The following is a 27,971-nucleotide window of genomic DNA, read 5'->3' as shown; positions in this document are numbered from 1 at the left end:
GGATCCCTCTGGGGGGGGGAGCTGGGGGGCTGTAACAGCTCAACCGGCCTCCCAAGGAAAACCCGAGACCTTCAGGGGTCTGGGGGTTTTCTTTCACCAGGAAAGGTTTAGGTCTCGCTCCCCCGGGTCCCAGGCAAGAGCCAAAAGCTGCAGAGGGGGGTCACCATGGGGGTCCCAGCCCCCCCCCCGCCACCAGTCGGGGCTCAGAGCTTTCTCGGGGGCTCCGCTGGCACCGAGAGGGGTCCTGCAGCCCCTGGCCGGCACCGCCGGTATGCAGCAGCCCCCTGTGCCATGGTGGGGCATCTCCGGCAGAGCAGGGCCGGCACCACGGCGGGGGGGGACACACGGGACAGCGCAGCTTATTCTGCCCTGGCACAAGTCAAAGTCCCTTCGTTTAGGGCTCTGGGTGCCATTTACCTCCTTAAACGTGGAGACTTCGGACTGCAAAGGTGAAGGGGGACACAAATATCTCCTCGCAGCAGGTAAGAGCCACATCACGCGTGTCCCTGCCCAGCTGCCGGGCACCCTAGGGTGGCAGGAGGGTGGGTGCCCCGCTCCCGTCTGGCGAGGTCTCTTGCCAGGACCAGTTTGCAGCAGCTCCGCTGCCACCCACGCCACCCCCAGCCCCGTCCCGCTGCCACCCTCGCCCGGCAGACGTGCCGCTCTGGTGACAACGCAGCGTGCGGGTTGTCAACCCGGTGCCACCTCGCTTTAATTAAAGCGCGAGAGGATGCAAACTGCTGGAAAACGAGGGTGAAAGCTTGCCGCTGCCGTCCCCGCCGCCGTGCCCGCTCCTCGCCCTGCCGTGGCCGTGGGGGCAGCTGCCTCTACCCTGGCTCGCCCCTGCCTCTGGCCAGGCGGGCGAGGGGCCGGGTCCTGGGGAGGCCGCCGGCTGCCCGGGGTCTGAACAGGACCCCGTCCTCGCTCCCCGGTGAGCGCCTGGATGGAGCCGTGCCGACGTCCTTGTCCCCTGGGGAGAGACAGACAGACGGACGGAGAGGAGACGTGGAGCAGGGTGAGAGCAAGAGCAGAGCCCGTGGGGACCCGCGCCATCGCCCGCCAGCGTGTCACTGGGAGCGGTGATGGGAGAGGACCAGAGCGCGTCAGTCGGGCTCGCAGCGGGGCAGCAAGGGGACGCGTGTGGGTGTCACCTCTGCATCGGTCCCTGGGGACGTTCTCGCTCCGGGGTGCGAGCCCCCCGCATCCCCTCCCCACCGAGCCCCGCTCCGTACCGGGATCCGACCTCCCCGCAGCCCCAGCATCCTCGCGGTCCTGCTGCGGGGGGCCGGGGACGGGCGGCGTGGGCAGGGAGCCATCCACCGCCCGCCGCCGCCGCTGCAGGATGGACTCCAGCTGCCCGTCCCTGCCCTTCAGGCTGCTTCGCCGCCCGCTGGCCCTCCTGCTCGCCCTCCTCATGGCACCCTAGGAAACACCACGCACGGCCGAGATGCTGAGGGGCCGCATCCAGGCGCTGGGACCCCCGGGGCCGTGCTCCCAGCCAGCCAGGGCAGCCCTGACGCAGCCCCACCCAGGACGGCTGCAGCTGGGGACGACGGCACCCGGGTCCCCACACCATGGCCTGGCGTCACCCCCGATTTGGGACGGGGCTGCTCACCAGGATGCCCTGCAGCTCCAGCACCGCGCTCCTCCGCTTGTCGGCCGTCACGTCCGGACCCTGCGGGATCGGCGGGGGGGAGATGCGGCCGCATCCTGCCGGCCCTGCAGCTCCCTGGGGCTGCCGACGCTCCCCGAATCCGCCCCGAGTCCCAGGGCTCCCCGGGGACTTTCCCCCAGGGGACGGGGGTGTCTGGCAGCGGCCGAGCCCAGGTCCCTGCCTACCTGGTCCGGGGACACCCGCTCCTTCGCCGGCCTCAGGACCACCCCGTTCTTTATCCGCTCCATCATCTCCTGCACGGCTCGAGCCTTAGCATCGTCAGCATCTGGCTTGGCTGCGCCGGGAGCACCGCGCTGAGACCCCACGCGCTCGTGACAGGGCTCAGTCCCCCCTGGGGTGGGGAACAGCCACCTCCCGCCCCCCCCCATGCCAGGTCCCTCCGGTGAGGCCAAACCCGGCTGTCACCCAGAGCCAGGTATCACCCGTGCCGGGGAGCATCGCTGGCACAGCCACGCGTGCCGGGCAGGACAGGGGTGCTGGGGCCCGAGCACCCTCCTTTGGGGAGCTGGCAGGGTGCCCCTCACCCCACAATGGGACCTCGGACAAACACTTTCAGCTGGGTGGGAGATGCCTGAACGGGCAGCGGTGCGGTGTCGGCAAACCTCCTCCCCGGAGAAAGCCCGTCCTCCCCGTGCCTAGGGGCTCTCCTGTCCCAGGGGACCCCCCCCGTGGCACCAGGAGCCCCCCCCCCCCGGGTCCAGCGGGACAGTGTGGGGGGACTTACTGCGCCGGGCATTTGCTAGCCCCTTCCTCTGCCTGATGGCCAAGAGCGGGCTGGAAGGGAGAGGGGAGGTGAGAGCCCGGCCGAGCTGTGCCCCTCGCCCGCAAAAAGCCAGGCGCGATGCCCACCGCGCCCACCGCCTCCGCGGCGAGGAGCTGCCTGCACCCCCCGGCTCGGCTCCAGGCCCACCTCGCCCTCCCCAATGCTGGCGTCTGGCCCCTGTGGCCAGCTCTGCCCCCCACCCTGCATCTCCTGCCGGGGACGATGCCCGGGCACGGCTCGGGGACAGCCTGGCACACGGCGGGCGAGAGTGGTGGCGCTGGGGGGGCGGAGAAGGGTTTGCCCCCAGCCCGGCTTATGGAAGCCCCTGGGCTGCCGGAGCTGCCTTCTGCAGGTGACCGGGATGCCCGGCAGTGTCACTTACTCCACGGGGACAGTGGGTGCGGGCGGTGGCAGCGGTGGCGGTGGCGGCGGCGGCTCTGGCGCAGCTGGCTCGGGGGTCCGGCTCTGCGGCGGCAGGTCCTGGGCCAGCTTCTCCTGCAGCAACCCCACTGCAACGGGGTGCGGTCGGGGCTGCGTGAGGGGCTGGTGCCCCCCAAAGTGTGAGCCCATCCAGGCCACGGGCGGGCAGCGCCGTGGGCGTCCCTCCGGCACGGCTGCGGGCTCCTGCCGGCGTGGGGCAGGGGTGAAACCACCCACCTTCCTCCTCCAGCCCCGCCAGCCGCCTCTCGGCCTCCTGCAGCCGCTTCTTCAGCTGCAGCTTCTCATCCTCCGCCGCGGCCAGGGCAGCTTGGGCCAGATCCAGCTCCTCCGGCTCCGGCCGCCTCCCCAGCTGCTCCTCCAGCTCCTTCACCTGCAGGAGCGGGGACGCGGGGGGATCGGGTGCAGCCCAGGAGCTGGGACCCGCGGTGCCATCCCTGCCAGGGACGGGGATGCTCCCCAGCCCCACAAATTGGCCGCTTGCTCATTTTAGGGCAATTCTCAGCTGGGTGATGGCAGCCTGGAGGGCTGCTAGCCCAGCGCGGGAGGTAGCCCAGCCGTGGGACCCTCTCCCTGGCACCCGAAACGCGCTAGTGGAAATCCACGGAAGAACAACCTCTGCAGGCTGGGCACGCAGCGTGGGACGGGCACGGAGGGGGGCTGATCCTGCCCGCGGCTGGCTCCCGCACGCAGGGGAAGCCACCGCTGGCCCCGGAGCCGTGCCGTGCCCCAGCCCTGCTGCCCCCCAGCCATGTCACCCACCCTCGGGGACAACGGCTCCTCACCCGCTGCTGCTGCTCCTGCCTGGCCTCCTCCAGCGCCCGGCTCAGGCGTCCCACCTCCTGCAGGGCTGCCAGCAGCTGGGCGCTGGGCCCCGCGCCCTGCAGCAGGATCGTGCTCTGCCTGTTCGCCTCCTTCTTTTGCACCAGCATCTGCCCACGGGGACGGGGGTCAGGGAGGGACCGAGGCCCCAGGCTCGCCCCAGCGAGAGAAAAAAAATAAAAAATAAAACCCTTTGCAGGGAGGCTGGGAGCAAAACGCATCCGACCTCATCCCTGGGGTGCTGGGGGACCGTGATGGGTGCCTGGGAGCATCCTCATCCTCTCGGGATCTCAGCAGTGGGATGAGTATCGGGGTGTTTGCACTGAGAGCAAACAGCCCCCCCGTCCGCTCTCCCACCCCCCGTGGGTGCCTGCGTCCCCCCCAGCACCCGGGGCCTGGCCGCACCTCGTGGGCGAAGGCTTCGGCGTGCAGGCGCAGGTCCTGCTCCAGCTCCAGCCGCTGCACCGCCTCGCAGTAATCCTGGGTGACAATCTGGGACACTGCCGGGGAAAGCGGGGGCTCGGGGGGGGGCCGGCACCGCGACAGGGGGTGCGTGCCACCCCGGGGGGCTCGGCTTAGCCACCTCTTGCAGACAGGGACCCCCGGCAATCCGGCTGCAGCTCCCAGTGCTGCACCGTCACCTTTGGCTTCACCGGTTCGCCAGACTGGGTGGCACTGGTGGCACTGGGGAGCTGCCAGCTGCTCCTTCGCCGGCTCGCCGGGGCTGCCGGCGAGACAGGGGACGTGGCCGCGGGGACCCAGCACCCGGCTCACCTCTCTTGAAGGACTTCAGTGCCCGCTGGCTGGTGCCCAGGGCTGCCCGCAGACGCTGCCGCTCCCCCTGCCCCATCTCCAGCTGCAGCCAGACGAGCCCCCGCTCAGCCCTGGGCTCGGCCGGGGGGTCCCGCCGTGCCCAGCCCACCCCCCCCCTCCCAGGACGTCAGGGAGACGGCGAGGGGCCGCGGAGCGGGGTCTTTCCTCCCAAAAAACCTGTCCTGAGCTCAGCAAGGAGCGACAAGGATGAGCAGGAGCCAGGGAAGGAGAGGAGCAAGGAGGGTGATGAAGGGAGACCCTGCTCTGGGAGGGGGGTCCTGCTCGGCCGGGGTGTCCCAGTGGGGGGGTCCCAGGAGGTACCTGGTCCTGCAGGTCCTGGTTCTGCCTCTGCAGCTCCTGGACCTGGATGGTGAGGTCCTTCTGCTGCGCCAGCAGCCAGGAGATCTTCTCCTGCAGATCTGGGAGAGAAGGGGGGAGCGAGGGGTGGGCAAGGGGAGCGCAGCCCCCCCCGGAGCCGGTCCCTGAGATCAGGCGGGTGGTGCTACAGCAACCCCCTCCCCAGCTCACCCCCGTCCTGGCCGTGTCACCAGTGTCCCTGCTGGAAGCCGGTTCTGGGAGGTGACGCAGAGGGACAGACACGCGGCGGTGGGGTGGGCTAGCGACCCGCAGGACACCGGGGGCCGCGCTCAGCACCCTTCGCCCCGCCCAAAGCTGCCCCCGGGCATCCCCCAAGGGTCAGCCCATGGGCAAAGTCACAACATCACCCGGACGTGGGGGGTTTGGCTGGCGTGGGGCGTCCCCCAAGGGTGCATCTCCCCAGGGGTGCAGCCCCCAAAGGGGTGCATCCCCCAAAGGGGCGCAGCCCCCGGACACCCCCCGGTACTGACAAGCAGACGGAGCGCCAGGCTGCAAACGCAGCCGAAATTGCCGATATGGGAAAACAGGATGGGAAAGGAGGAAGCAGGAGCAGCAGCGCTTTCACTTCACCTTTTCTTCGTTTGGTTTTAGTATCGCTTTCTCGGTGTTTACCCGGAACAAGGCCCAGGTGCAACGGAAAACCACGGGGCCAAGCTGAGCCGGGCTTAGGGGACAGCGGGACAGGGGCCGGTGCTTTGCCTCTGGCTTCGCCATTTCTGGCTGGGGCTTCGCCAGGACCCCCCAGCCCAGCTCACCCTCGAGCTGCTGCCCGTAGCGCTGGGCAGGGTCGGGGTCCTCCTCGGGGGGCTCGCTCTCGGGCAGGGCCAGGCCGAGCTGCTTCAGTTGCTTGTTCTCCTGCTTCACCTGCGGTGGGATGGAGACCGGGGTTTCTACCGCATCGCCGCGCCGGGGGCACCGGGGAGGGATGCGCCAGCACCCTTGCACCCTTCGAGGGCTACCTGGGCTGCGTAGGCTTCAGCTCGCTGCCGGCAGGTCCTCTCGATCTCAAACTCCGTCTCCAGCGCCGAGAGCTCGGCCAGCAGCGCCTGCGATGCTGGCAGGGGCGGAGGCCGGATTCAGGCGCCCGGCCGGCCCTCGGTGCCCGGTGGGGGTCCCGGCTGGTGCCCTGCCCTCCTCCCTGCCCACAGCCACCGCTGCCGAGCGGCCGGGAGAGCCCTGCCAGGTCACCCAGCGCCGGGGACGGCAGCCGGCTCTGCACCACGACAGGGGTTTTCCCACTTGACCATCCCGCTGAGCCCGGTGAGGGGTCGAAGCCACCCCCGAGTCCCCACACGGGACCGTGCCGGGATGTGGCACCGGGGTGGGACGGGGCTCACCTTGCTCCAGCTCGGCCAGCCGCTCCTCCGCTTCGTTCACCTCCTGGCCGAGGGTCGGATGTCGCTGGGGAAGAGACGCGCATGTGGCATTGCCTTGGCGTGGCATTGCCTTGGCACGGCATTGCGCTGGCACGGCATTGCCTTGGCATGGCATTGCCTTGGCACGGCATTGCCTTGGCACGGCATTGCCTTGGCGTGGCATTGCGTTGGCGTGGCATTGCGTTGGCACGGCATTGCGCTGGCACGGCATTGCTTTGGCGTGGCATTGCCTTGGCACGGCATTGCCTCGGCACGGCATTGCCTCGGCATGGCATTGCGTTGGCGTGGCATTGCCTTGGCACGGCATTGCGCTGGCACGGCATTGCCTTGGCGTGGCATTGCCTTGGCACGGCATTGCCTTGGCACGGCATTGCGTCGGCATGGCATTGCGTTGGCGTGGCATTGCCTTGGCACCGCATTGCCTTGGCGTGGCATTGCGTTGGCGTGGCATTGCCTTGGCACGGCATTGCCTCGGCATGGCATTGCCTCGGCACGGCACGGCATTGGCACTGTCTTGGTGAGCCCCGAGCCGCCCGGACGCTGCCAGCCACACGGGGACTGACGCTGTGACCGCGACTCCCCAGCGACCAGCACCCCGGTGCCACGGCACGCAGCTGCGGCTGGAGGGGAGGGCACGGGGGGACCGGCCCTTCATCACCTCAGATTTACACAGGCAGGAGGAAGAAACAAAACCGAATATGAGCCTGTGAGCGATACCTGCGCCATAGCTGCCTCTTCATCCTCCTCCTCTTCCTCCTCCTCCTCGCTGCTTTCTGACTCCAGGATGGCTGCGGGGGAACCAAAAGCACGACAGAGGGTCACCAGTGCAGGTGGAAACCCGGGCCGTGTTTCAACCCCTTTTGGCTTTCCTCAGTCTCGTGCTGCTCCGTGAGCAGGGGGGGCCGAGCACCCCCGGCACCGTGGGCGGGGGGGGCTGGCGATGGCTCTGCGGCCGCCGGAGACGCGTCCTCCTAAGGAAACCGGGACAGTCCGTACGGCAGGACAGCCAGGAGCGGGAGGAACAGCCCGCAAAAATCCGACCCGGTAGCGACCACCTCTTTAACAGCGGCAGCAGAGGAGCGGAGGGCATCGGAGTCAAGGGGCTGCTTGGAGGAGGTGGGGGCACAGCCGGGAAAAATCCCAGCGAGCGATTCCGGGCGAGGGAAAAGCCGTCCCGGAGCATCCCGCTGCCCCGGCAAGCCCTGGCCCGCAGCTCTCCCGAGAGGTGCCACTGCAGAGCCGTGCCCTCGCCGGGCTCGGCTGGTGGCCACGGGTGTGGGGGACACCGGGGTGACACGGGGGGGCTGGACAGTCCCCGGCACCACCGAGCTTTCCCCCGTCGAGCCAGCCCCGTGGGGGGACCCACGTGCGAGACCCCACGGAGTGCACGTGGGCACGTGCCGGGGAGCGTGTCCCCGGGGACAGTCACCGGCGGGGCTGGCGGTCGGAACCGGGGAGCTCGGCGGGGGATGCACCCAGGCTCCCTTGCCCCCAGGTGCTCCGGGGTCCCCCCGTCATTCCGGGGTGGGGGGCTTGGGGGGGGGTGGCTGCTCACCCGGCACCCCCCGGCGCAGCTCCCGGAGGGGCTGTGGTGCGTCAGGGCTGGAATCTCAGCCCCTTCCCATAACCGACCTAACCCGGTGGGGAACGCGCTCTGGAATCTAAATCCCCCCCCGCCCCATTTGTAATCCAGCCCCTGCCACTGCGACCTTACACCCCCTGCAAGGGTCGGGGGTCCCCGCGGGACCCACAGGACGGGCGTGTGCTGCCGAGCGAAGGCCCCAGGACCCTTCACGGGCAGGACCCCCGTGCCGGGACCCCCGTGCCGGGACCCCCGTGCCAGCCAAACGGTGCTGCTGCTCCACGGCCTCAGCCTTTGCAAGGTGAAGCTGCAGGAGCATGCGAGCACCAGCAAAAGCCCTAAACCGCAGCTGGCGGCCGGGGCGGGCACCTCCCGCAGCCCGCAGCGGCAGAGGGACGGACGGATGGACAGGCGGGCAGACGGACATCACGCCTGGGAGCTGGCAGTCCATCTAAATACAACCCGCCGGCCATTCGCCCCTCCGCGACACAGGGCTGAGCGGGGGGAAAAAAAAATAATCCCTCTCCAGGCCCGGTTCTGGGCTGGTTTCACGCCCTGTAAACCATCTCCTTCCGCCCAGAGCCCACGGTGACGGTCACAGGGGACACCCCCGCCACCCTGCCTTGAGGCGTGCAGGGACGCCCGGCTGCGCGCGAGCCCACCGCGTCCTCGAAGGCGCGCGGGGGACCTTACCTGCGAGCTGCTCGGCGCCGTCCCCAGCCCAGGCCATGGCGGCGCGGCCGGGGGCACCCAGCACCCCGAGCTCGGCAGGGTGCCTGCCCCCACCCTGGCGCTCGCCTCGCTCTCCCCACCCACTGCAGGGAAGTGAAACCGCGCAGTCTGGGTGCAGGCTCGGCGGCTGCACCGCCGCCACCGGCTCCAGCGCGGGCTGAGCACCCCGACCCGGGCAGGATGGGGATCCGCAGCAGCGACGGAGCTCTCGGTGGGGACGCAAAGCCAGACCTGGCCGAGCCCTTGTGGGGACGCAAAGCCAGACCTGGCCGAGCCGTGGTGGGGACGCAAAGCCAGACCTGGCCGAGCCATGGTGGGGACGCAAAGCCAGACCTGGCCGAGCCCTTGTGGGGACGCAAAGCCAGACCTGGCCGAGCCGTGGTGGGGACGCAAAGCCAGACCTGGCCGAGCCCTTGTGGGGACGCAAAGCCAGACCCAGCCGAGGGGGACAGCTTTTACAGCAGGGGCTGTGCAGGGGAGAAGTGCTGGTGCAAAAGACACTGGGAACCGAAACTCCCTCTGCCCTGGCCGCGAGTTGCTTTTACCCAGGGAGATGCTCAGGTCATGGGATCATTTCGGCTGGAAAAGACCTTTAAGATCTTCGAGTCCAACTGCAAACCTACCGCTGCCAACTCCACCAGGTCCTTCCCCGTGCAGCTCTGCAGCAAACACACACACACACACCCCCCCTTCACGGCTTTTACACCACCCAGGTCATCTTAAAATTGAAAAACGCCGTGGTTTGAGGAGATGCCGGCTGCGTCAGCCGCAGCACAGGCAGCTTCCTGCACCCCCACCCTGCCAGGCGAGGAGCCCTGCCTGCACCCCGCAGCCTGGGCAGGGAGCGCTGCCGCCGCAGGGTGCGGGCAGGAGGATGGGAACGGACCAGGGGTGGGAAGGAAACAGCCAGGGAGGGAAGCACTGGAGCACGGCGGGGTTTTGGTGACCACGCTGGTTTTATTGAGCAAGGAGAGGAGGTTTCTCACCGCTTTGGGACCCGCAGCCCTCTGCACCCCACCCGCAGCCAACCCCGGCCAGCCCCACCGGCCGGACCTTTGGATGGGCCGTAGAGGTTTGGGGGGGGGCAAGGCTGTTCCCCAAAGCTGACCCCAAAGCTGGGGGGGTTAGAGGGCCGTGCTGGCCGGCCCCTGGCCCGGCACCTTGCCCTCGCGCGGGTAGTACTCGGCCAGGATGCTCTCGGGGATGCGCTTCAGCAGCTGCTTGGGGAAGATGCGCAGCAGCTGCCAGCCGATGTCCAGGGACTCGAAGATGCTCCGGTTCTCGTAGGGACCTGGGAAGAGACGCAGGCAAGGGAGGTGCAGGAGCGGGGAGATGCTGGGGGTCCGGTCCAGTCCCAAACACCCCCCCCCACCCCAAACCGGCTCTGGAGCTGGGGTCCGGCCGCCCGCCTCACCCTGGGTGATGAACTGCTTCTCGAACTTCTGCAGGAACTCCAGGTAGAGCAGGTCGTCGGGCGAGAGAGCCTCTTCCCCCACCACCGCCTTCATCGCCTGCACGTCCTTCCCGATGGCGTAGCAGGCGTACTGCGGGGTGGGCGGGCGGCCGTCAGGACAGACGGACGCTCCGGACAACCCGCCGGGCAGGCAGAGCAGGGGCGGCAGCGCAGGCTCCCCCCTGCCTGGCTTCGGGGGCGGCTCAGGGAAACGCCAGCCTTCGCTCGGCCGTTTGCTGCCCGGTTGTGTCACCCTGTGCCTTGGGGACACCCCGAGCAGGGTCTGCGTGCCCGGGCTCAGCCTGGGTGAGCAGGCACCGTTCGAAGCCCTCTGGGCTCTGCAGCACCCACAGTTATATATAATTCTATTATATATATAATAATATATGCTGCACGGAAAAAAATCCTGCTTGCTGCCAGCCTGGGATTCTTGCAGCAGGACAAGCTCCAGCTCTGCCCCCGCTTTGGGGCTTTGCACCCCCTGGACTTCCCACTTCCCAGGGCAAAGCATCCCACCCCTCACCCCAACTCCCCCCACGTCGAAGAGGTGCCAAAAATAAGCGCTCGAGTCCCTCAGGGCCAAGGGCAGCAAGATCTCAGCCCAAGCAGAGGGAGGAGGGCTTCGAAGTGACAAATGACCCCGCTCCCCCCGCTCCGCGTCCTCGTCCCCCTCCTGCCCAGCCCTTACCAGCTGGTTGGAGACATCCCCGTGGTCCTTCCTCGTCATGCCCTCCCCGATGGCCGACTTCATCAGGCGGGAGAGGGACGGCAGCACATTGATGGGGGGGTAGATCTGCAGGGCGAGAGGGACCCCCCCCATGTTTGCCGGCCGCCGGCCCTGCCGGCCACCCCCGCGCAGGCAAGGGGACCGCTGCCCTCACCTGGGGCTCCCCGCTGCCCTCGGCACCCCCCACCCCGGCGCCCTCGGTTGGTTTCCAGCCCCACGCGATGCCGGCAGGCACAGCGGTGCCGGATCCGTCCCCGCTCCGCTGTGGCACGGGGCCGGGAAGGGACCCGGGAACGAACCTGCCTGTTGTGGAGCTGCCGGTCGACGTAGATCTGCCCCTCGGTGATGAAGCCCGTCAGGTCGGGGATGGGGTGGGTGATGTCTGGGGAAAGGCAGGGCGGTGTGAGCCCCAAAAACGTGTCTGGCTGCTCGGCCGCACCTGGGACGTGGCCGTGCCCCGTGCCGGGGGGTGACTGGAGCAGCACGGCCGCGGGGAAGCTGCACCGGCCTGCAGCTCTGAGCAAGAGCCCGTTTCCCCCAGCACCGGGCCGAGAAATGCCCGTTTTAGACTTGCCCCCGTGTGTGCACACACCCGTGGGTACACCCACGCCTGCACGCACCCCCAGCCACCCCAAGCCTGAGCCCCCCCCCACCCCAGCCACAGCCTTTGGCTGAAACCCAGCACTCTGCTCCGGCTGGGGGGGCCCAGAGGGACGACATGGGGGGCAAAAATAACCGTAAAGCATCCCAGAGCAAGCTTCGCTACCCCGATGGATCCCACGAGCTCCCCCAAAACTTGTTAAAACAAAACAATTTAGTATTTCCCGGCCCTGTGGTTTCCCGGTGCGGGCACAGCGGTGGCACCACGCGCCCCACGGGGACCCCCGTGCCCCCCCCCCGGGGCCGCTGACCATCGTTGGGCATGGTCAGGATGGGGATCTGCGTGATGGAGCCGTTCCTGCCCTCCACGCGCCCGGCCCGCTCGTAGATGGTGGCCAGGTCGGTGTACATGTAGCCGGGGAAGCCGCGGCGCCCGGGCACCTCCTCCCTGGCTGCCGACACCTGCGGGACGGGGGGGCTGCAGTCAGTGCGGGAGGGGGCTCAAGCACCCCAAGCACCCCTCAGCACCCTGGGCACCCCAAGCACTCCAGGCACCCCGAGCACCCCAAGTATCCTGGGCACCTCGAGCACCCCCAGCACCCTGGGCACCCCCAGCACCCCAGGCACCCCAAGTATCCTGAGCACCCCTGAGCACCCCAGGCACCCTGAGCACCCCCAGCACCCTGGGCACCCTGAGTACCCCTCAGCACCCTGAGCACCCCAAGTATCCTGGGCACCCTGAGCACCCCCAGCACCCTGAGCACCCCAGGCACCCCGAGCACCCCAAGTATCCTGGGCACCCTGAGCACCCCCAGCACCCTGAGCACCCCAGGCACCCCAAGTATCCTGGGCACCCTGGGCACCCCCAGCACCCTGAGCACCCCAGGCACCCCGAGCACCCCAGGCACCCCGAGCACCCCAAGTATCCTGGGCACCCTGAGCACCCCCAGCACCCTGGGCACCCCAGGCACCCCAAGTATCCTGGGCACCCTGGGCACCCCCAGCACCCTGGACACCCCAGGCACCCCGAGCACCCCAAATATCCTGGGCACCCTGAGCACCCCCAGCACCCCAGGCACCCCAACTATCCTGGGCACGCCAAGCACCCCCAGCACCCTGGACACCCCAGGCACCCCGAGCACCCCAAGTATCCTGGGCACCCCGAGCACCCTAGGCATCCCAAACACCCCAAGCACCCTGGGAACCCCAGGCATCCCGGGCACCCTGGGCAGCCCAGGCACCCGAACGGGGTCCCCTGCCACACGGGGAGGACGCAGGGGTGCGGGGCAGATCCCGGGGGCCAGGCGCTGACCTCCCGCAGGGCCTCGGCGTAGGAGCTCATGTCCGTCAGGATCACCAGCACGTGCTTCTCGCACTGGTAGGCGAGGAACTCGGCCGTGGTCAGGGCCAGGCGGGGGGTTATGATCCGCTCGATCCTGCCGGGGGACAGGGCGGGCACCCCCAGATCCCAATCCCCCCCACCACAGAGCAGCCCCGGAGCCCTGCGGGCGCTCGTCCGGCGCCGAGCCGCGCGGGCTCCCCGCGGCGTGCCAGGCTGTCGGCAGGGGTGACCGGGCACCCACGGGACCCCAGCTCTTGGGGGCCCTGAGCTGGGACCGGGCGGTGGGGAAGCGGGGGGCACCCGCCGCCCACCCAGGCCGTCGGGAAGCGATGGGGACCCCAAAGCTGGCTGGGTTCGGTGCCAGCTCCCCTGCCCGTTCCCTGCCCGCTGCCCAGAGCTCAGGACGGCTGCCCCAGCCCTGCCAAGGGGGGTCCCCCAGCCCTGCCCAGGGGGTCCCCCAGCCCTGCCCAGGGGGTCCCCCAGCCCAGCAGCATGCGGGGCAGGGCACACAGTTCCGAGCGTGCCTGGCAGAGCCCGGCCCGCGCGCACCCCCCTGCACCCCCAAGGTGCCCCTCGCTAAGCCGCGCTGGCGGCTGCTCCCCGTCCCAGCACGGGGACAGATTTGGGGGGTGCCAGGAGGGCACATGGAGGAGCCCCAGGGACTCAGCACCGTGCAGGATGGGAGGGGGCCCCCCATGCTTCTGCAGCCCCCCCTCTTGCTGCTCAGGGCAGGGCTCGCAGTGCCCAGCAGCGGGGCCGGCCCCTGGGGAGCAGAGGGACCCCCAGCCTTCGGGGTTCCCGTGCACAGCAGGACCCCGATGACCCCCAGCTGCACCCAGCACCAGCCCCTGCGCCTCGATCCACCTGTGATGGATCAGGTCCTCACTGGGGGGAGAGGAGAAAGGAGAAGGAGAAGGAAGGAGAAGGAGAAGGAGAAGGAGGAGGAGGAAGAGGAGGGGGAGGAGGAGGAGAAGGAGAAGGAGAAGGAGAAGGAGAAGGAGAAGGAGAAGGAGAAGGAGAAGGAGGAGAAGGAGAAGGAGAAGGAGAAGGAGAAGGAGAAGGAGAAGGAGAAGGAGAAGGAGAAGGAGAAGGAGAAGGAGAAGGAGAAGGAGAAGGAGAAGGAGAAGGAGGAGGAGAAGGAGGAGGAGAAGGAGAAGGAGAAGGAGGAGAAGGAGGAGGAGGAGGACAAGGAGGAGGAGGAGGACAAGGAGGAGGAGAAGGAGGAGGAGGAGGAGGAGGAGGAGGACGAGGAGGAGGAGGAGGAGGAGGAGAAGGACAAGGAAGAGGAGGAGGAGAAGGAGGAGGAGGGGGAAGAGAAGGAGAAGGAAGAAGAGGAGGAGGAGGAGAAGGAAGAAGGAGAAGGAGGAGGAGGAGAAGGAAGGAGAAGGAGGAGAAGGAAGGAGGAGAAGGAGAAGAAGGAAGAAGGAGGAGGAGGAGAAGGAAGGAGAAGGAGGAGAAGAAAGAAGGAGAAGGAGAAGGAGAAGGAGAAAGAAGAAGAGGAGGAGGAGGAGGAGAAGAAGGAGAAGGAGAAGGAGAAGGAGAAGGAGAAGGAGAAGGAGAGAAGGAGAAGGGGAAGGAGGAGGAGGAGAAGGAGAAGGAGAGAAGGAGAAGGAGAAGGAGAAGGAGAAGGAGAAGGAGAAGGAGAAGGAGAAGGAGAAGGAGAAGGAGAAGGAGAAAGAAGAGGAGGAGGAGGAGGAGAAGAAGGAGAAGGAGAAGAAGGAGGAGAAGGAGAAGGGGAAGGAGGAGAAGGAGAAGGAGAAGGAGAAGGAGAAGGAGAAGGAGAAGGAAAAGGAGAAGGAGGAGGAGGAGGAGGAGGAGGAGGAGGAGGAGGAGGAGGAGAAGGAAGAAGAGGAGGAGGAGGAGGAGGAGGAGGAAGAGAAGGAAGGAGAAGGAGGAGGAGAAGGAGGAGGAGGAGAGGAGAAGGAGAAGGAGAAGGAGAAGGAGAAGGAGAAGGAGAAGGAGAAGGAGAAGGAGAAGGAGAAAGAAGAGGAGGAGGAGGGAGGAGAAGAAGGAGAAGGAGAAGGAGAAGGAGAAGGAGAAGGAGAAGGAGAAGGAGGGAGAAGGGAGAAGGGAGAAGGGAGAAGGAGAAGGAGAAGGAGAAGGAGAAGGAGAAGGGAGAAGGAGAAGGAGAAGGAGAAGGAGAAGGAGAAGGAGAAGAGAAGAGAAGAGGAGGAGGAGGAGGAGAAGAAGGAGAAGGGGAGGAAGGAGAAGAAGGAGGAGAAGGAGAAGGGAAGGAGGAGAAGGAGAAGGAGAAGGAGAAGGAGAAGGAGAAGGAAAGGAGAAGGAGGAGGAGGAGGAGGAGGAGGAGGAGGAGAAGGAGGAGAAGGAGAAGGAAGAAGAGGAGGAGGAGGAGGAGGAGGAGGAAGAGAAGGAAGGAGAAGGAGGAGGAGAAGGAGGAGGAGGAGGAGAAGGAGAAGGAGAAGGAGAAGGAGAAGGAGAAGGAGAAGGAGAAGGAGAAGGAGAAGGAGAAGGAGAAGGAGAAGGAGAAGGAGAAGGAGAAGGAGAAAGAAGAGGAGGAGGAGGAGGAGAAGAAGGAGAAGGAGAAGGAGAAGGAGAAGGGGAGAAGGGGAAGGAGGAGAAGGAGAAGGAGAAGGGGAGAAGGGGAAGGAGGAGAAGGAGAAGGAGAAGGAGAAGGAGAAGGAGAAGGAGAAGGAGAAGGGGAGAAGGGGAAGGAGGAGAAGGAGAAGGAGAAGGAGAAGGAGAAGGAGAAGGAGAAGGAGAAGGAGAAGGAGAAGGAGAAGGAGAAGGAGAAGGAGAAGGAGAAGGAGAAGGAGAAGGAGAAGGAGAAAGAAGAGGAGGAGGAGGAGGAGAAGAAGGAGAAGGAGAAGAAGGAGAAGAAGGAGGAGAAGGAGAAGGGGAAGGAGGAGAAGGAGAAGGAGAAGGAGAAGGAGAAGGAAAAGGAGAAGGAGGAGGAGGAGGAGGAGGAGGAGGAGAAGGAGGAGAAGGAGAAGGAAGAAGAGGAGGAGGAGGAGGAGGAGGAAGAGAAGGAAGGAGAAGGAGGAGGAGAAGGAGGAGGAGGAGGAGAAGGAGAAGGAGAAGGAGAAGGAGAAGGAGAAGGAGAAGGAGAAGGAGAAGGAGAAGGAGAAGGAGAAGGAGAAAGAAGAGGAGGAGGAGGAGGAGAAGAAGGAGAAGGAGAAGGAGAAGGAGAAGGAGAAGGGGAGAAGGGGAAGGAGGAGAAGGAGAAGGAGAAGGGGAGAAGGGGAAGGAGGAGAAGGAGAAGGAGAAGGAGAAGGAGAAGGAGAAGGAGAAGGAGAAGGAGAAGGAGAAGGAGAAGGAGAAGGAGAAGGAGAAGGAGAAGGAGAAGGAGAAGGAGAAGGAGAAGGAGAAGGAGAAGGAGAAGAAGGAGAAGGAGAAGGAGAAGGGGAAGGAGGAGAAGGAGAAGGAGAAGGAAGAGGAGGAGGAGGAGAGCCACCTGCCGGAGCCATGGGGCTGACTCACGTGGGGTCGTTGGCCAGGTTGAGGAAGAGGCACACGTTCTCCATGGAGCCGTTCTCCTCGAAGTCCGACTTGAAGAAGCGAGCTGTCTCCATGTTCACCTGCCCGCATGGGAGGAGAGGGCTGTCAGCAGGAGCGGGGCGGCATGGGGAAACTGCATGGGGAATGGGGAAACTGCATGGGGAAACTGAGGCATGGGGAAACTGAGGCAGGCGAGGGACGAGGCGGTGCAGGCAGGCGGCAGCAAGGCTGCCTGCTCATCCTGTGCAATTTGGGCTCCCCAAAGTCCCCCCTTTACCGAGGTCGGCTGGGCGGTCCCGGCCCGGGACCGACTCACCCCCATGGCAGCGAAGACGATGGCGAAGTTGTCCTCGTGGTAGTCCACCACGTCCTTGGACTTCTTCACCAGGCCGGCCTGCCGGCAGATCTGCGCGGCGATCTGCAGCGGGACGGGGACAGGCGGGCAGCACGGGGCCGGCGCCCGTGGCCGAGTCCCCCCCCAGAGGGGCCACAGCCCCCCCCCGGGACCAGGATAGGGCCCCCACGGCAGCGAGGGACAGGGGATGGAGATAGGACGAATAGGAACCGGCACGGGAGAGAGCATCCCAGCACGGCCACCGGCACCCCCAGCTGCCCACCCAGCCCGCAGGCGGGTACCCAGCCCGACGGGTCGGGGGGGAGCAGGGTCTCCCCCACCCCCAGCCAGCCGTGGCCCCTCGCCGTAGCCCAGCGCCCGTCGTGCCAGGCCTTGACTTGACCGTGGTCACCCTCCCCTGTCGCTCCCGATCTGTCAGGGCCGGTTTTCCGTCCCATCGCATCACCGTCTGTGCCGGGGCGGGGGGCTGGGGCTGCGCCGCCCATCCGCCGCGCCGGTGCACCCGGCGATCAGGCTGGTATTTCCAGCGCCCGGCTTGACCGCGCTTGCCGGGCCACGGGGTGGTCTGGGGCTCCCCACTCCACGGGCTCGGGCACCCCGCATCAGCCCAGATCACCTCTCCCTGCCCAGCACAGCTCTTGGTGCAGCGGGGTTTGTTTTACCCCCTCACTGTGCAGATGGGGAAACTGAGGCACGAGGCAACAGGAGCTTCCCTTCTCCTCCGTGCACTAGCCCATCACCCTGAGTGGCTGGGAGGGGGGGGGTCGGGGAACACAACAGACACCCCAAAAGGTGGGTCTGGCCCGTCACGGTGAGCAGAGCACAGCGGGGAGAGGAGGAGAGACACAGGAGACGGGCTCCAGCCCTCCCAAATCCCCCCACGCTGCCTCCTCCTCCTCCTCCTCCTCCGCCTGCTGCTGGGGCTGTGCCAGGGGCTCGGTGCCCCGTGGGGACCCACCTCATTGTGGGGGAGACCGGCAGCGGAGAAGATGGGGATCTTCTGGCCTCGGGCGATGCTGTTCATCACATCGATGGGCGAGATGCCAGTCTGGATCATCTCCTCGGGGTAGATGCGGCCGTGGGGGTTGATGGGCTGGCCTGGAGCAGGAAAGGGAATGAGGCACTACGGGGCACCCCGAAATGGAGGAATCGCCCCCGGTTGGTAAAAGGAGCCGGCAAAGCATCGCCGTGCCCAGAGCTGTCACCATTGATGTCCAGGAAGTCCTCGGCCATCACCGGGGGACCGCTGTCGATGGGTTTGGCAGAGCCGTTGAAGACCCGACCTGCAAGGAGAGAGCTGCTGGTCGCCTGCTGAACGCCCCGGCCTGGTGCGGAGCCCTGCGAGCAGGCAGCTGCCTGTCCCGTGGCTGTGGGTCCCCAAGTCCCCATTGGGTCCCCATTGGGTCCCCATTGGGTCCCCGTGTCCCCATCCTGCTCCCGGTCCCCTGTGCGGGTGCAGGCAGCCCAGGGACAGGCAGCGGTGCTTCCGAGACCGAAGGTCTACGCCGCTGCTGGGGTTTCCCTGTGACCCCCCCATGGCGTGGGGGGACACCGGGGGGGCTACCGTGCCCCTTGGGCAACGGCTTCCTCAGGAGTCCACCCGGGAAATGGAGAGCACCCATGGGTGGCACAGGACATCCCAGCTGCCCAGGGTGTCCCACAGGGGATGGGTGTCTGCGGGTGAGGAGCAGAGGACTGTGCACCCAGGGTGGCTGGAGGCACCCCCAGCTTTGGCGCTGCGTCCCACAGCCCCCCCATGCCAGGGGATGAGGTGTCCCCATGTCACTGCACGAGGCACCCAAGGGCTGGGTGACACCCCAGCCCCCAGGGTAGGAAGATGCCAACACATGGGGCCGGGTCCCCAGAGACACCCCCGCCCCACCCATGCCATCCGAGCCACCCACCGTCACCTCCCCCTTGGGGTTCCCAGCTCAGCGTAGGTGAGGTGACACCAAGACCCCCCCCCAGCCCCGGGGGGGTACAAGGCTCCCAGAGAGCCGCTCCATCGCTGTTCACGCTCAGCCTCATCCACCGCCTCCGAGCTGCGGGACCGATAGCGGCAAAGCCGGCGTGCCGGCCACGCTGGCCCCCCCCGGCACCCCCGCGTGCCGCTGCCGCCCCTATGGGACTGTCTCCTGGTCCCCAACGGGGCCAGCGAAGCATCGCCGTTGTCACAGCAGATCAAGCTGACGGCAGAGCCGGGGCGCGGGAGCACGGAGCATGAAAGGTCAGTAACCTTGGCGCTGGCTGGGCACCCACGGCTCGCCGGCACGCAGCGGCTTAATTCAGCGCCGCGGCACAAAGGGCGGCGGAGGGGAGGGACGGGGCCATGCAGCCCAGCCCCTGGGGGACCCCGGCCCAGTCTGGGGGGGTAGGAAGGGGATATCTACCCCAAGGCGGCGAGGCCAGCCCGGGATGGACTCCGCGCACCCCTGCCCGGCCGCTGTCCCCTCTTGGGTGACCCTGCACGGGGACAAGGGGACCGGGGGCTCCTTGGCCGCTGCCGGGGAGCCGGGGCCTGTCCGGCCGTCACCGCCCGCTGCCGTACCGCGCTCGACACCTGCCCGCTCCCAGCCAGGCTGCCCTTTACGGCTGCCCTTTGCAGGCAGGGCTCCGGCCGGGTTTCACGCTGCCGGCAGAGACGGGAAGGAGATTGCAGGAGACACTCGGTCCCCGACCGGGAAGCGATACCGTGCGTCAGCCGAGGTCCCTCTGCCGGGACCCCGAGTGACCGTTGTCACCGGCTGCGACCCCTGCGAGCCCCTGGGGCTGCTTTGGGGGCTGCAGGACCCTCGGGAGCCTCTAACACGGCTCGGGGGGGGGGGGGGGCAAGGGCCCAGGGCTGAGCTTGGACAGCCCTGGGGGAGGCTGCTCAGGGCCACGGGGGTCTGCCAGCACCCAGCTCTGCCGGGGCGGGTGGCCCCGCGGGGACAGGGGTGGCCGGTCCCCCTGTGCGTCCTCACGCCTGGCCGCGTCTCAGGGCTCGGCACGGACGGGGAAGATGCCGGGCAGCCCCCAGCTCCCTAAGGTCGAGGTAATGAGAGTGCTAACGGCACGACCACGGGCTGAAGTTCGCCTGTCCTCACCCGGGAAACCTTCTCCCAGTCCAGCCCAAGCTTCTTCTCCCGGGATAACTGGGCAGAGTGGGCCCAGGGCCATGTTTTAGCCCTGTACGAGGGTGACCGTCACCACGTCACCACGCTGGATGCGACCCTCCCGGGACCGGAGAGCGTGCCCAGCCCCTGGGCAGCAGCAGAGCTGAACCCCAAGCCTCCAACACCCCCAAATTGCCTGTCCCCGGGTTACCCCATCATCCATGCACCGAGATATGTCAGGGCTCAGCAGCCGGCTGGGCTTACCCAGCATGTCCTCAGAAACCGGGGTCCGGAGGATGTCCCCGGTAAATTCGCAGGAGGTCTTCTTGGCGTCGATCCCCGATGTTCCTTCAAACACCTGCGGAGACCCCGGGGCAAGAGGCGGGTGGGTGGCAATTAGCCGGGATTAGCAGGCGCGGAGGGCCGGGGGGGCTCGGGGCGGCTGGGCTCTCGGCGGGGAGGTGATGCGATCCGCGCTCACCCGAAAAACCCGTCAGGGAGAGGTGATAAAAGAGGGGGAGAAACCCCGGGGTTAAGAAAACTCCCTTCTGAGGGGCTTTGGCTCGGGGAGGGGGGGACCACGCTCTCGTTAAACGCAACGAGCGCAGCAGAAGGGCCGCGGGCAGGGCAGGGAAATCAAAGGCATTTTGATTGGTATAATATTTGACACCAGTTGTATTAATTAACCTCCAGATCGCTGCTTTAATTAGAGCCGTGTGGCCCCTGGGAGAAGGGTCGGCTTGGGAAAGCCGGGGGCACCCGGCTGGCGGGGATGCCGGCAGGCACGAGGGCAGGCGATGGCCGCAGCACCCGGGTGCGTGTGGGTGCACGCAGGTCAGCCCCTGACAAAGCTGCTTCTGCAAAAAGCTCCTTTTTTTCCTTTTTTCTTCTTTTTTGGTTGTTTTTTTTTTCCCCTCCCGAGGCTGACTCCCTAATAGGATTAAAAGGGTGCTGCAGAGGTCCAGGCGGCATTAGAGGAGCGAGGTTTGGTGGCTCGCCAGCCCGAGGACCCCGGGGCGGGAGGGGACCTGGGCTAATTGGGCACAGGACAGCCCTAAAGGGCCCCGGTGCTTGTGGTGGAACCCCCTTGCTTCGATACCCCAGTTTGGGGGGGGGGCACCCCAGGAACCCCCTGCCTGCCCCGGTCCTGGCCCCGCAGAGGGCTGGTGGCCGGGGGGTGATGGCAGGAGGGTCCCAAATTTTCCTGCTGGGATGGAAAGAGAAAGCAGCCCAGGGAGGCCAACGGCGAGGCCGTGGGGACGAGGGATGGAGGATCCCGAGGAGGCTGCGGCTTCACCCAGACGGGCTCTGCCCGGTGGGGACATGGAGCGGGGGGACCTGGGTGGGCAGCTCGGGCGAGGGGAGGACGGGCACAGCAGGACCGAGAGCCAGCACGGGGCCATGCCCACGTCTGGCCCCTGAGTTCTGCTGAAGTTGTGCAAATGTCGTCATTTGGGATTTGGCACCCAGATGCTCCTGCCCTGAGCTGCTGGCGCGAGGGCTGGCAGAGGCTCCAGCGCCATCCCCGCCGGTGCCGCACCCCCAGCCCAGGGGCAGCTCCCCGTGCTCCAGCCAAGGGCCGTGGGCCGGCGAGGAGCTGCACCGCAGGACACCGGTCCCAGGACACCGGTCCTGCAGCCTGCCAAGCCAGGAGAGCTGGGACAAGAGTCCGGCAGGGTCCTGCCGGCTGCGGCAGCCACCGCTGGAGGGGGACAGAACCCCGGGACGAAGCCCCAGGCCACGCAGCGCCCGTGTGTCCCCAACATCCCGCCGCGTCCCCGCCACGCGGGGCTCACCTGGACGATGGCTTTGGAGCCCATCACCTCCAGGACCTGCCCGCTGCGGCTGGTGCCATTGGGCAGCATGAAGTTCACGATCTCGGCGTACTGGGCGAACTGGAGGGACAGGGTCAGGGTGAGATGGCGGAGCGGGGGGGCTCGTCTCCCCACTCCCCCCCCCCGACTGCCCCTTGCAGCCCCTGCCTGCCAGCCCTGCCTGCACGGGCCTGTCCGCCAGCTCTGCCTCAGTTTCCCCTCCTGTGGTCAGGGGGTTCGTGGTCCTCGCGGCCACCGAACGCTGCGGGGGGGCATTCAGCAACTGATGCCAACAGGCAGCGTTGCCAGCCCAGGCAGGAGGAGGTGTCTGGGGGGGGGGGAGGTGCTACCTGCCCCTGCCCCATCCCGGAGCGTGCTCCAGGCTGCGGCACTGCTGCGTGCCTCAGTTTCCCCGACATTGCAGGGTGCCACGCTTCCTCTGAGGGTGCTTTCGGACACACCGGGCTCCTCCGAGCCCGGTAACTAAGGAATGCAAACCCCTTTCCCTACCAGAAGCAGACAGACCCATCACCTGCATAAAGCAGCGTCTCCGAGAGCCTGCCAAAGCGCATCCGTGGCCCCGGATCAACCCCCCAGAGCTGGTGGCATCTCTCGGGGACCCCTCGGGGACCCCCCCATTGCCAGCCCCCGCGGGACAGAGCAGCCCGGGCTGCCCATGCCGCTTGAGACCCCAGGGAGCTGCCGGATCCCCCGTAATCCCCCCCGAGCCGTGGAAGGTTAAGTCGGGGATCACCCTGCCACCACCTCGCACCAGCCAGAGGGGTGAGCAGGACCCAGCACCCACGGGGGACAAGGGCCGCAGCCCCCCACCAGGGACACCCACTGACCTCCCTGGCCCCCCACCCAGCCAGGAACCCCGGGGCGGATGGAGGGGACTTTTCTGCTGCCCCTTGGCTGAGGGACACGTCCTGCCCTGGGGACAACGTCCAAGGGGGTTCACGCCACGAGCGCACCAGCCCCACACACTTCCATTTCCTCCTCCTCCTCCTCCTCCTCCTCGCTCCCAGCCACCGGGGCTGGCTCCGGCATCGTGAACTTTGGACTTTAATTCTTCTGTAAAGACCTTTGCATAAAGGACAACAAAGCGAAGGAAACACCCGCCACCGTCTGGGCTCTTTAATTGAGCTTATTAATTTCCATCCTGCCGGGCTCGGCGTGAAAGGGGCCATAGAAACGAGCCACCGGCCAACAAAGCCCCTTGGAGGGTCCCGGCTGGCCGGGCCACGCGGGGATGCTGAGACGCCCAGCGCCCACCCAAGTGAACCCAGCCCCTGCTCCGGGAGCAGGGACAGGCGGGGTGCCACCAAGGTGCCACCCAGCGCTGGGGGGACGGGCTGAGCTGGGGTTCGTGACGTGGTCTCGCTCAGACCAGGCAGCCGGATGGGGACAAGCATGGGTAGGGGCACAGGGGACAGGAGCCAGAGCTCGGGCAGGGGCACAGGGGACAGGGGACAGGAGCTGGAGATCGGGCAGGGGCACAGGGGACAAGAGACAGGAGCCAGAGCTTGGGCAGGGGCACAGGGGACAGGGGACAAGGGACAAAGCTCAGGCAAGGGGACAACAGACAGGAGCCAGAGCTTGGGCAGGGGCACAGGGGACAGGGGACAAGGGACAAAGCTCAGGCAAGGGGACAAGAGACAGGAGCCAGAGCTTGGGCAGGGGCACAGGGGACAGGGGACAGGGGACAGGGGACAAGGGACAGGAGCCAGAGCTTGGGCAGGGGCACAGGGGTCAGGAGCCGGAGCTCGGGCAGGGGCACAGGGGACAGGGGACAAGGGACAAAGCTCAGGCAAGGGGACAACAGACAGGAGCCAGAGCTTGGGCAGGGGCACAGGGGACAGGGGACAAGGGACAGGAGCCAGAGCTTGGGCAGGGGCACAGGGGACAGGAGCCGGAGCTCAGGCAGGGGCACAGGGGACAGGGGACAAGGGACAAAGCTCAGGCAAGGGGACAAGGGACAGGAGCCAGAGCTTGGGCAGGGGCACAGGGGACAGCAGGTGCCTGGGTGCAGGGGGACACGGGGCGAGCGCAGGGTGCCCAGGCAGAGCACACACAGGGCCACCCGTACGCTCACGCGCGTCCCCACGCCTACGCAGGCGCACACGTGCAGGCCCACACGCGTGTGCGGGCTGGCACACGGACTCTGCTGCCGGCCATGTCCAGAGGAGGGAGCTCGGAGGTGGCTGACGGACCCCAGAGAGGAGGGGACAGCCCAGGGGACAGAGGGGACACGCTCCCCCATTGCACCCTCCCCGCCTGGCAGGGGGGCTGGCAGCCAGGCCCAGCACGGTGGTCCCCGCACAGCCCAGGGTGACGCCGTCGCGCGGTCCCCTCGTCACCGGCCGGCGGACGGGCTCCTACCTTCACGTTGTCCAGCACCACCAAGGGCCCGTTGACACCGCACACCGTCTTGTAGGCTGGGGGGGGAAGGACACGCCGTCAGCCCCCGGAGCCGGGGGTGCTCCCGCCCCGCTCCCGGCATCGCCACCCCCAAACCGCGGCACCGGGGGGCTGCAGCCTCGGCAGGGCAGGATCGGTCCCACCCCAGCGCCATCCATTCCTGCTATCCCATTCCTACAGACCAAGCGACTGGCAGCTGCTGAACTGCAGACCAGGAACCTCCATCCTGCAGGAAACGTTGTTTTTTACTAAATTAATTTCATTTCAGTTCATATAAAACATTTAAATAGAAATAAAGGGGCAGAAAGGAAGGGCGTGTAAAGCCAGAAGCGCGGCAGCCTGCCCCGGCCAGCGAACCGAAAGACTTTCCGCAAGTCAATATTTTCCTTTTCCAAGCACAGTTTTTCATTACACCAAGATTTTGCTTTAATAAAATCCAATAAAAAACCTTCTTGCGGAAAAAAAAAATATATTAACAAGTCGCAAGAGCCACATCCTGCCCAGGCAGAGACGGGCTCAGGGCCGCGGGCAGCGCAGATGGAGGGGAGCAGTTTCCACCCAAAAACTGGCCATCAGCCCCCACCTTCCCCAACCGCGGGACCCCCCGCCCGAGCAGTACCAGGAGAGCTCCCCAGCCGTGGGCAACCCCATCTCGGTGGCACAGTTGCCCAAGCGAGGTGGCACCATAGCCCGGTGACCAGTCGGCTGCTCCGGGGGCTCCTGCAGGCGCCAGCTCCCTTCCCAGCAGGGCATCCCCATCTCGCCAGGCTCTTCCCCGTCCACCCCACTTCCACGGCAGCTTCTGCCCCACTCGCTCCAGCGGATCAGCCCCCACGCCCTGCCCGCAGCCCAGGGACAGACAGACAGCTCGTCCTCCGACAACCACGGCCACGGGCAGAGACAGCAGCCCAGATGCCGCGCGATGGGCGCAGCCCTGCCATCTCCCACCGCCCTTCTGCCGTCGCTTGCCTTCAGCCGGCAGCACGTCGACAGAGCTGCCCCTGCGCCGCGGCAGCCCGGGAGGTCGCCCCTTGTCCCCGGGGGAGACCCCGGGATGGGCAACCCCAAACTGGATGCTGCTGAGCAGGAGGACGAGCTTTCGGGGCCACCGCCGCCCAGGCGAGGTCTGAGCACCCAGGACTGCAGGAGCTGCCGTGGGGTGCTGGCCTGGGACCCCGCGGTTCAGGATGAGACCTCAGGGGTGCCGGGGACTTGCATGGCGAGGAAATTCGCATTCGGGCGAGGAAACGAGGGTGCTGGATGTGATTTCTCCAAAGTGACTAGGAAGACCCTGGGGACAACGGCGGGGCACCTGGGACGTTAAGCACAGGGGTGACAAAGGGGGACGAAGCGGTGTGTGAGCCCAGCGAGAGGAGAACTCCTCCAGCTCTAAGCCGCTCCTTGATCATTTTACCGATGTGTCAAACGCCGTAACGCCTGCCATGGCAGGGCCTGGCTTTGGTGACCCCGCCGGGCCCTTTCATCCCTCTGCCCTCTCTTCTCACACCGGGTTCTCTGATTTACTCATGATCCTAATAGGATTGGAGAGGCCGGGCCAGCTGGCGAGCTCACCGGCCTCCCTCCCGCCGGCTGCGGGGATGGGTGGTCCACACCACGCAGCGGGATGCGGGTCCCCGCGCCGCAGCATCCCAGCCGCCCTTCTGGTGACGCCGGCATCGGCACAGCCCGGCGGGTGCAGCAGCCGGCCCCGCATGCGTGCTCAGCCAGCCCAGCTCCCGGAACTTCGTTTCTGGGGGACGGGTCCTGTTTGCTCCTTGCTGGCCACATCCCACGTCGGGGAGCACCCATCCCTGGCCACCCCACAGCCCAGCACGGGGTCACCCCCCCCATGACACAACCGGGTCCCCAGTGCCCCCCTTCCCTTGCTCAGCCCCTGCCCCGGTGCGGACGTTTTCCCGGTAATCCCTGCCATTTTTGCAATTAGCCTTCTCCCCGTTACCCAATTACGCCCCGTTCCTGCTGGTCGCCCATTCAGCAGCCTGGGGGGCTGGCATGCCGGGAGCCGGCTCTCCGCCGCCAGCCTCCCCGCCTTTTGTCTCCTTTATTCCCAAAGTGACCATTCTGCCTTTTATTTCCCTTTCCAACTCCTTCACAAATACCCGCCGCCGCCTCACCGCTTCCCTTTCCCCGGGAGGTTTTGTTGGGCTCTTTTCATCTCCTGTTGGGGAGCCACCCACGTGGGACAGGGCCACGGCGCTCGTCCCTCTCCCCCGAGCACGGTGGTCTCCGGCCCAGCCCCCATGGCTGCCACCCCCCTCGGGACCCTCCTGGCTTCCCTCCCACCGCACTGGGACGTCTTCTCCCACCGAGGGCATCGGACCCTCTGGCAGCGCTGCTTGGTGCCCTATGGTTGTGACACTGGATCATCAGCCAAGCTCTCTGCCTATCCGTCCATCCATCCATCCACCATTCATCCACCATCCATCCATCCATCCACCCACCCACCCATCCACCCATCCATCTACCCATCCATATACCCATCCACCCATCCGCCCACCCATCCATCCACCATCTACCCACCATCTACCCACCCATCCATCCTCCCACCCACCCATCCACCCATTTATCCACCCATTTATCCATCCATCCACCATTCATCCACCCATTTATCCATCCATCCACCCATCCATCCATCCACCCACGCATCCACCCACCATCTACCCACCCATCCATCCTCCCATCCATCCACTCACCCAGCTCTGCACCCACCCATCCGCTCATCTACCTGCCTTCCCATAGCATATATCTACACTTGTACGTACCCTCCAGCCATCACTCGGGGAGGGAAGCCCTATTCCTCTCATTTCCTCAGGGGGAAACTGAGGCAGGGAAGGCTCCCCCAGCCCAGACTCGCAGGGCTCCCCGGCAGCGCAGGGTCTCAGCGCTGGCTTTCCCGCATGCCCCTCTCCGACCACGACGGTCTGTTTGCAAGGGAGGTGCCCTCTGCTGTCACCGGATCCCCTTCCTCCCCCACCGTGACTTTGTTTTGGGGATGAGTCGTAGGGTGGTGGCAACACCACTGGCATCCCCAGGACAGAGGGAGAAATATAACCCAAGGGTCTGGGCTTGGCCACCCAGCCCTGCAACGTCACCTCCTACTCCGGTGACGATGACTGGGGCTTGCTCCGGGAGTCACAGCACGGTGGAGGTGGGCAGGGACCTCTGGAGATCTTCTGGTCCAAGCCCGGCTCAAGCAGGGCCACCTGGAGCCGCTCCCAGGGCCCCGTCCGGGGGGGTTGAAGATCTCCAGGGACGGAGAGTCCACAGCCCCAGCAGCGCTCGGCCACCTTCCCAGCGAGAAAGGGCTTTTTGGGAATTGGGCCTCCAGAGGATGCGTGGGTGGATGGATGGATGGATGGATGGATGGATGGATGGATGGATGCACAGCCAGACTTGGTCATGGAGAAATGAATGGGGGGGAATAAAAAATGTTGCTCCACAATTCCCTGTTCTTCACCGTTTCCAGTGAAAAGCGTGTTACAAAAGTCACAGGGGCCTCACCTCGCCGGCCATCCCAAGGGATTCCCTTGGGCTTTGGCTTGCCCGTCCGTGCCGAAGCAAAACAACGTCCCAGACGATACCGGGAAAAAATTAATCTCACGCAAGGGATTCTTCTGCAAAATACATCATTTTCTACAAAGGAACCTGCAGCTCCTGGCTTCACAAAGGGGGGAGCCCCAGGGGTTCGCCCCCCAGCCCCTGCCTGCCCCAAACCCGGCCAGCCCCGGCCGCCGCAGCAAAGCCGGAGCCGGTGCCGGTGCCAGAGCCGCCCTGCCCGGCACTTGTTGCATGGCTCCAGCCCCCTCGCCCGTGCCCACCTCTGCGGCGCAAAGAGCTCTATCGCAACAGAGAAGGAAATCACGACAGTAACGCCAAGTGACAGCCCACCAAAGGGGCTCAGGGCTGGGGGGGACTGAGGAGGAGGAGGAGGCAGAGGAGGAGAGGGACGGGGAGGGACGGGGCAGAGGAGGGGGAGCCCCTGCTACCGGAAAGCACTAATTCAGATAATTAAGACGTTGAGCTGTTATGAACAAGCCGGGGGGAGGAGCGGCGGGGTGGGTGGGCTGCGGCGGCTGGCCGGGCCGGGAGGCTGCCGGGGGGCACGGCC

The 27,971-nt window shown here is 66.5% G+C and overlaps 2 protein-coding genes across 7 annotated transcripts in view; both read right to left on the bottom strand.

Moving 5' to 3' along the window:
- Positions 1 to 827: 827 nt before the first annotated feature.
- Positions 828 to 8,577, bottom strand: LOC140652043 (shootin-1-like). Its single transcript, XM_072862319.1, has 16 exons — positions 8,541 to 8,577; positions 6,983 to 7,053; positions 6,227 to 6,290; positions 5,849 to 5,943; positions 5,645 to 5,753; positions 4,833 to 4,930; positions 4,493 to 4,554; positions 4,104 to 4,248; positions 3,662 to 3,808; positions 3,096 to 3,249; positions 2,821 to 2,947; positions 2,400 to 2,449; positions 1,840 to 1,949; positions 1,616 to 1,675; positions 1,233 to 1,422; positions 828 to 970 (listed from the first exon to the last, which is right to left on the bottom strand). The coding sequence occupies exons 1-16, from the start codon at positions 8,575 to 8,577 to the stop codon at positions 828 to 830; spliced, it is 1,662 nt and encodes a 553-aa protein (XP_072718420.1).
- Positions 8,578 to 9,522: 945 nt separating this feature from the next.
- ATP6V1B1 (ATPase H+ transporting V1 subunit B1) overlaps positions 9,523 to 27,971 on the bottom strand; it is a 53,695-nt gene continuing 35,246 nt past the window's right edge. For 5 of the 6 annotated variants that reach the window (XM_072861836.1, XM_072861833.1, XM_072861834.1 and 2 more), the window contains 13 exons: positions 23,804 to 23,859; positions 21,404 to 21,502; positions 19,872 to 19,965; positions 17,718 to 17,795; positions 17,471 to 17,610; positions 16,474 to 16,575; positions 16,140 to 16,237; positions 12,672 to 12,795; positions 11,671 to 11,821; positions 11,059 to 11,141; positions 10,721 to 10,825; positions 9,994 to 10,123; positions 9,559 to 9,870 (listed from right to left, as the gene is read on the bottom strand). In XM_072861836.1, coding sequence (XP_072717937.1) covers positions 9,704 to 9,870; positions 9,994 to 10,123; positions 10,721 to 10,825; positions 11,059 to 11,141; positions 11,671 to 11,821; positions 12,672 to 12,795; positions 16,140 to 16,237; positions 16,474 to 16,575; positions 17,471 to 17,610; positions 17,718 to 17,795; positions 19,872 to 19,965; positions 21,404 to 21,502; positions 23,804 to 23,859 — 1,427 coding nt within the window. In that variant the 3' untranslated portion in view covers positions 9,559 to 9,703. Of the gene's footprint in view, positions 9,871 to 9,993; positions 10,124 to 10,720; positions 10,826 to 11,058; positions 11,142 to 11,670; positions 11,822 to 12,671; positions 12,796 to 16,139; positions 16,238 to 16,473; positions 16,576 to 17,470; positions 17,611 to 17,717; positions 17,796 to 19,871; positions 19,966 to 21,403; positions 21,503 to 23,803; positions 23,860 to 27,971 lie in introns of all 6 variants that reach the window. The other variant, XM_072861835.1, reaches the window with a different exon arrangement.

The sequence above is a fragment of the Ciconia boyciana genome, chromosome 5 (assembly GCF_034638445.1).
Source record: "Ciconia boyciana chromosome 5, ASM3463844v1, whole genome shotgun sequence".
Classification (NCBI taxonomy): domain Eukaryota; kingdom Metazoa; phylum Chordata; class Aves; order Ciconiiformes; family Ciconiidae; genus Ciconia; species Ciconia boyciana.
This window is presented reverse-complemented; position numbering and strand designations above follow the sequence as displayed.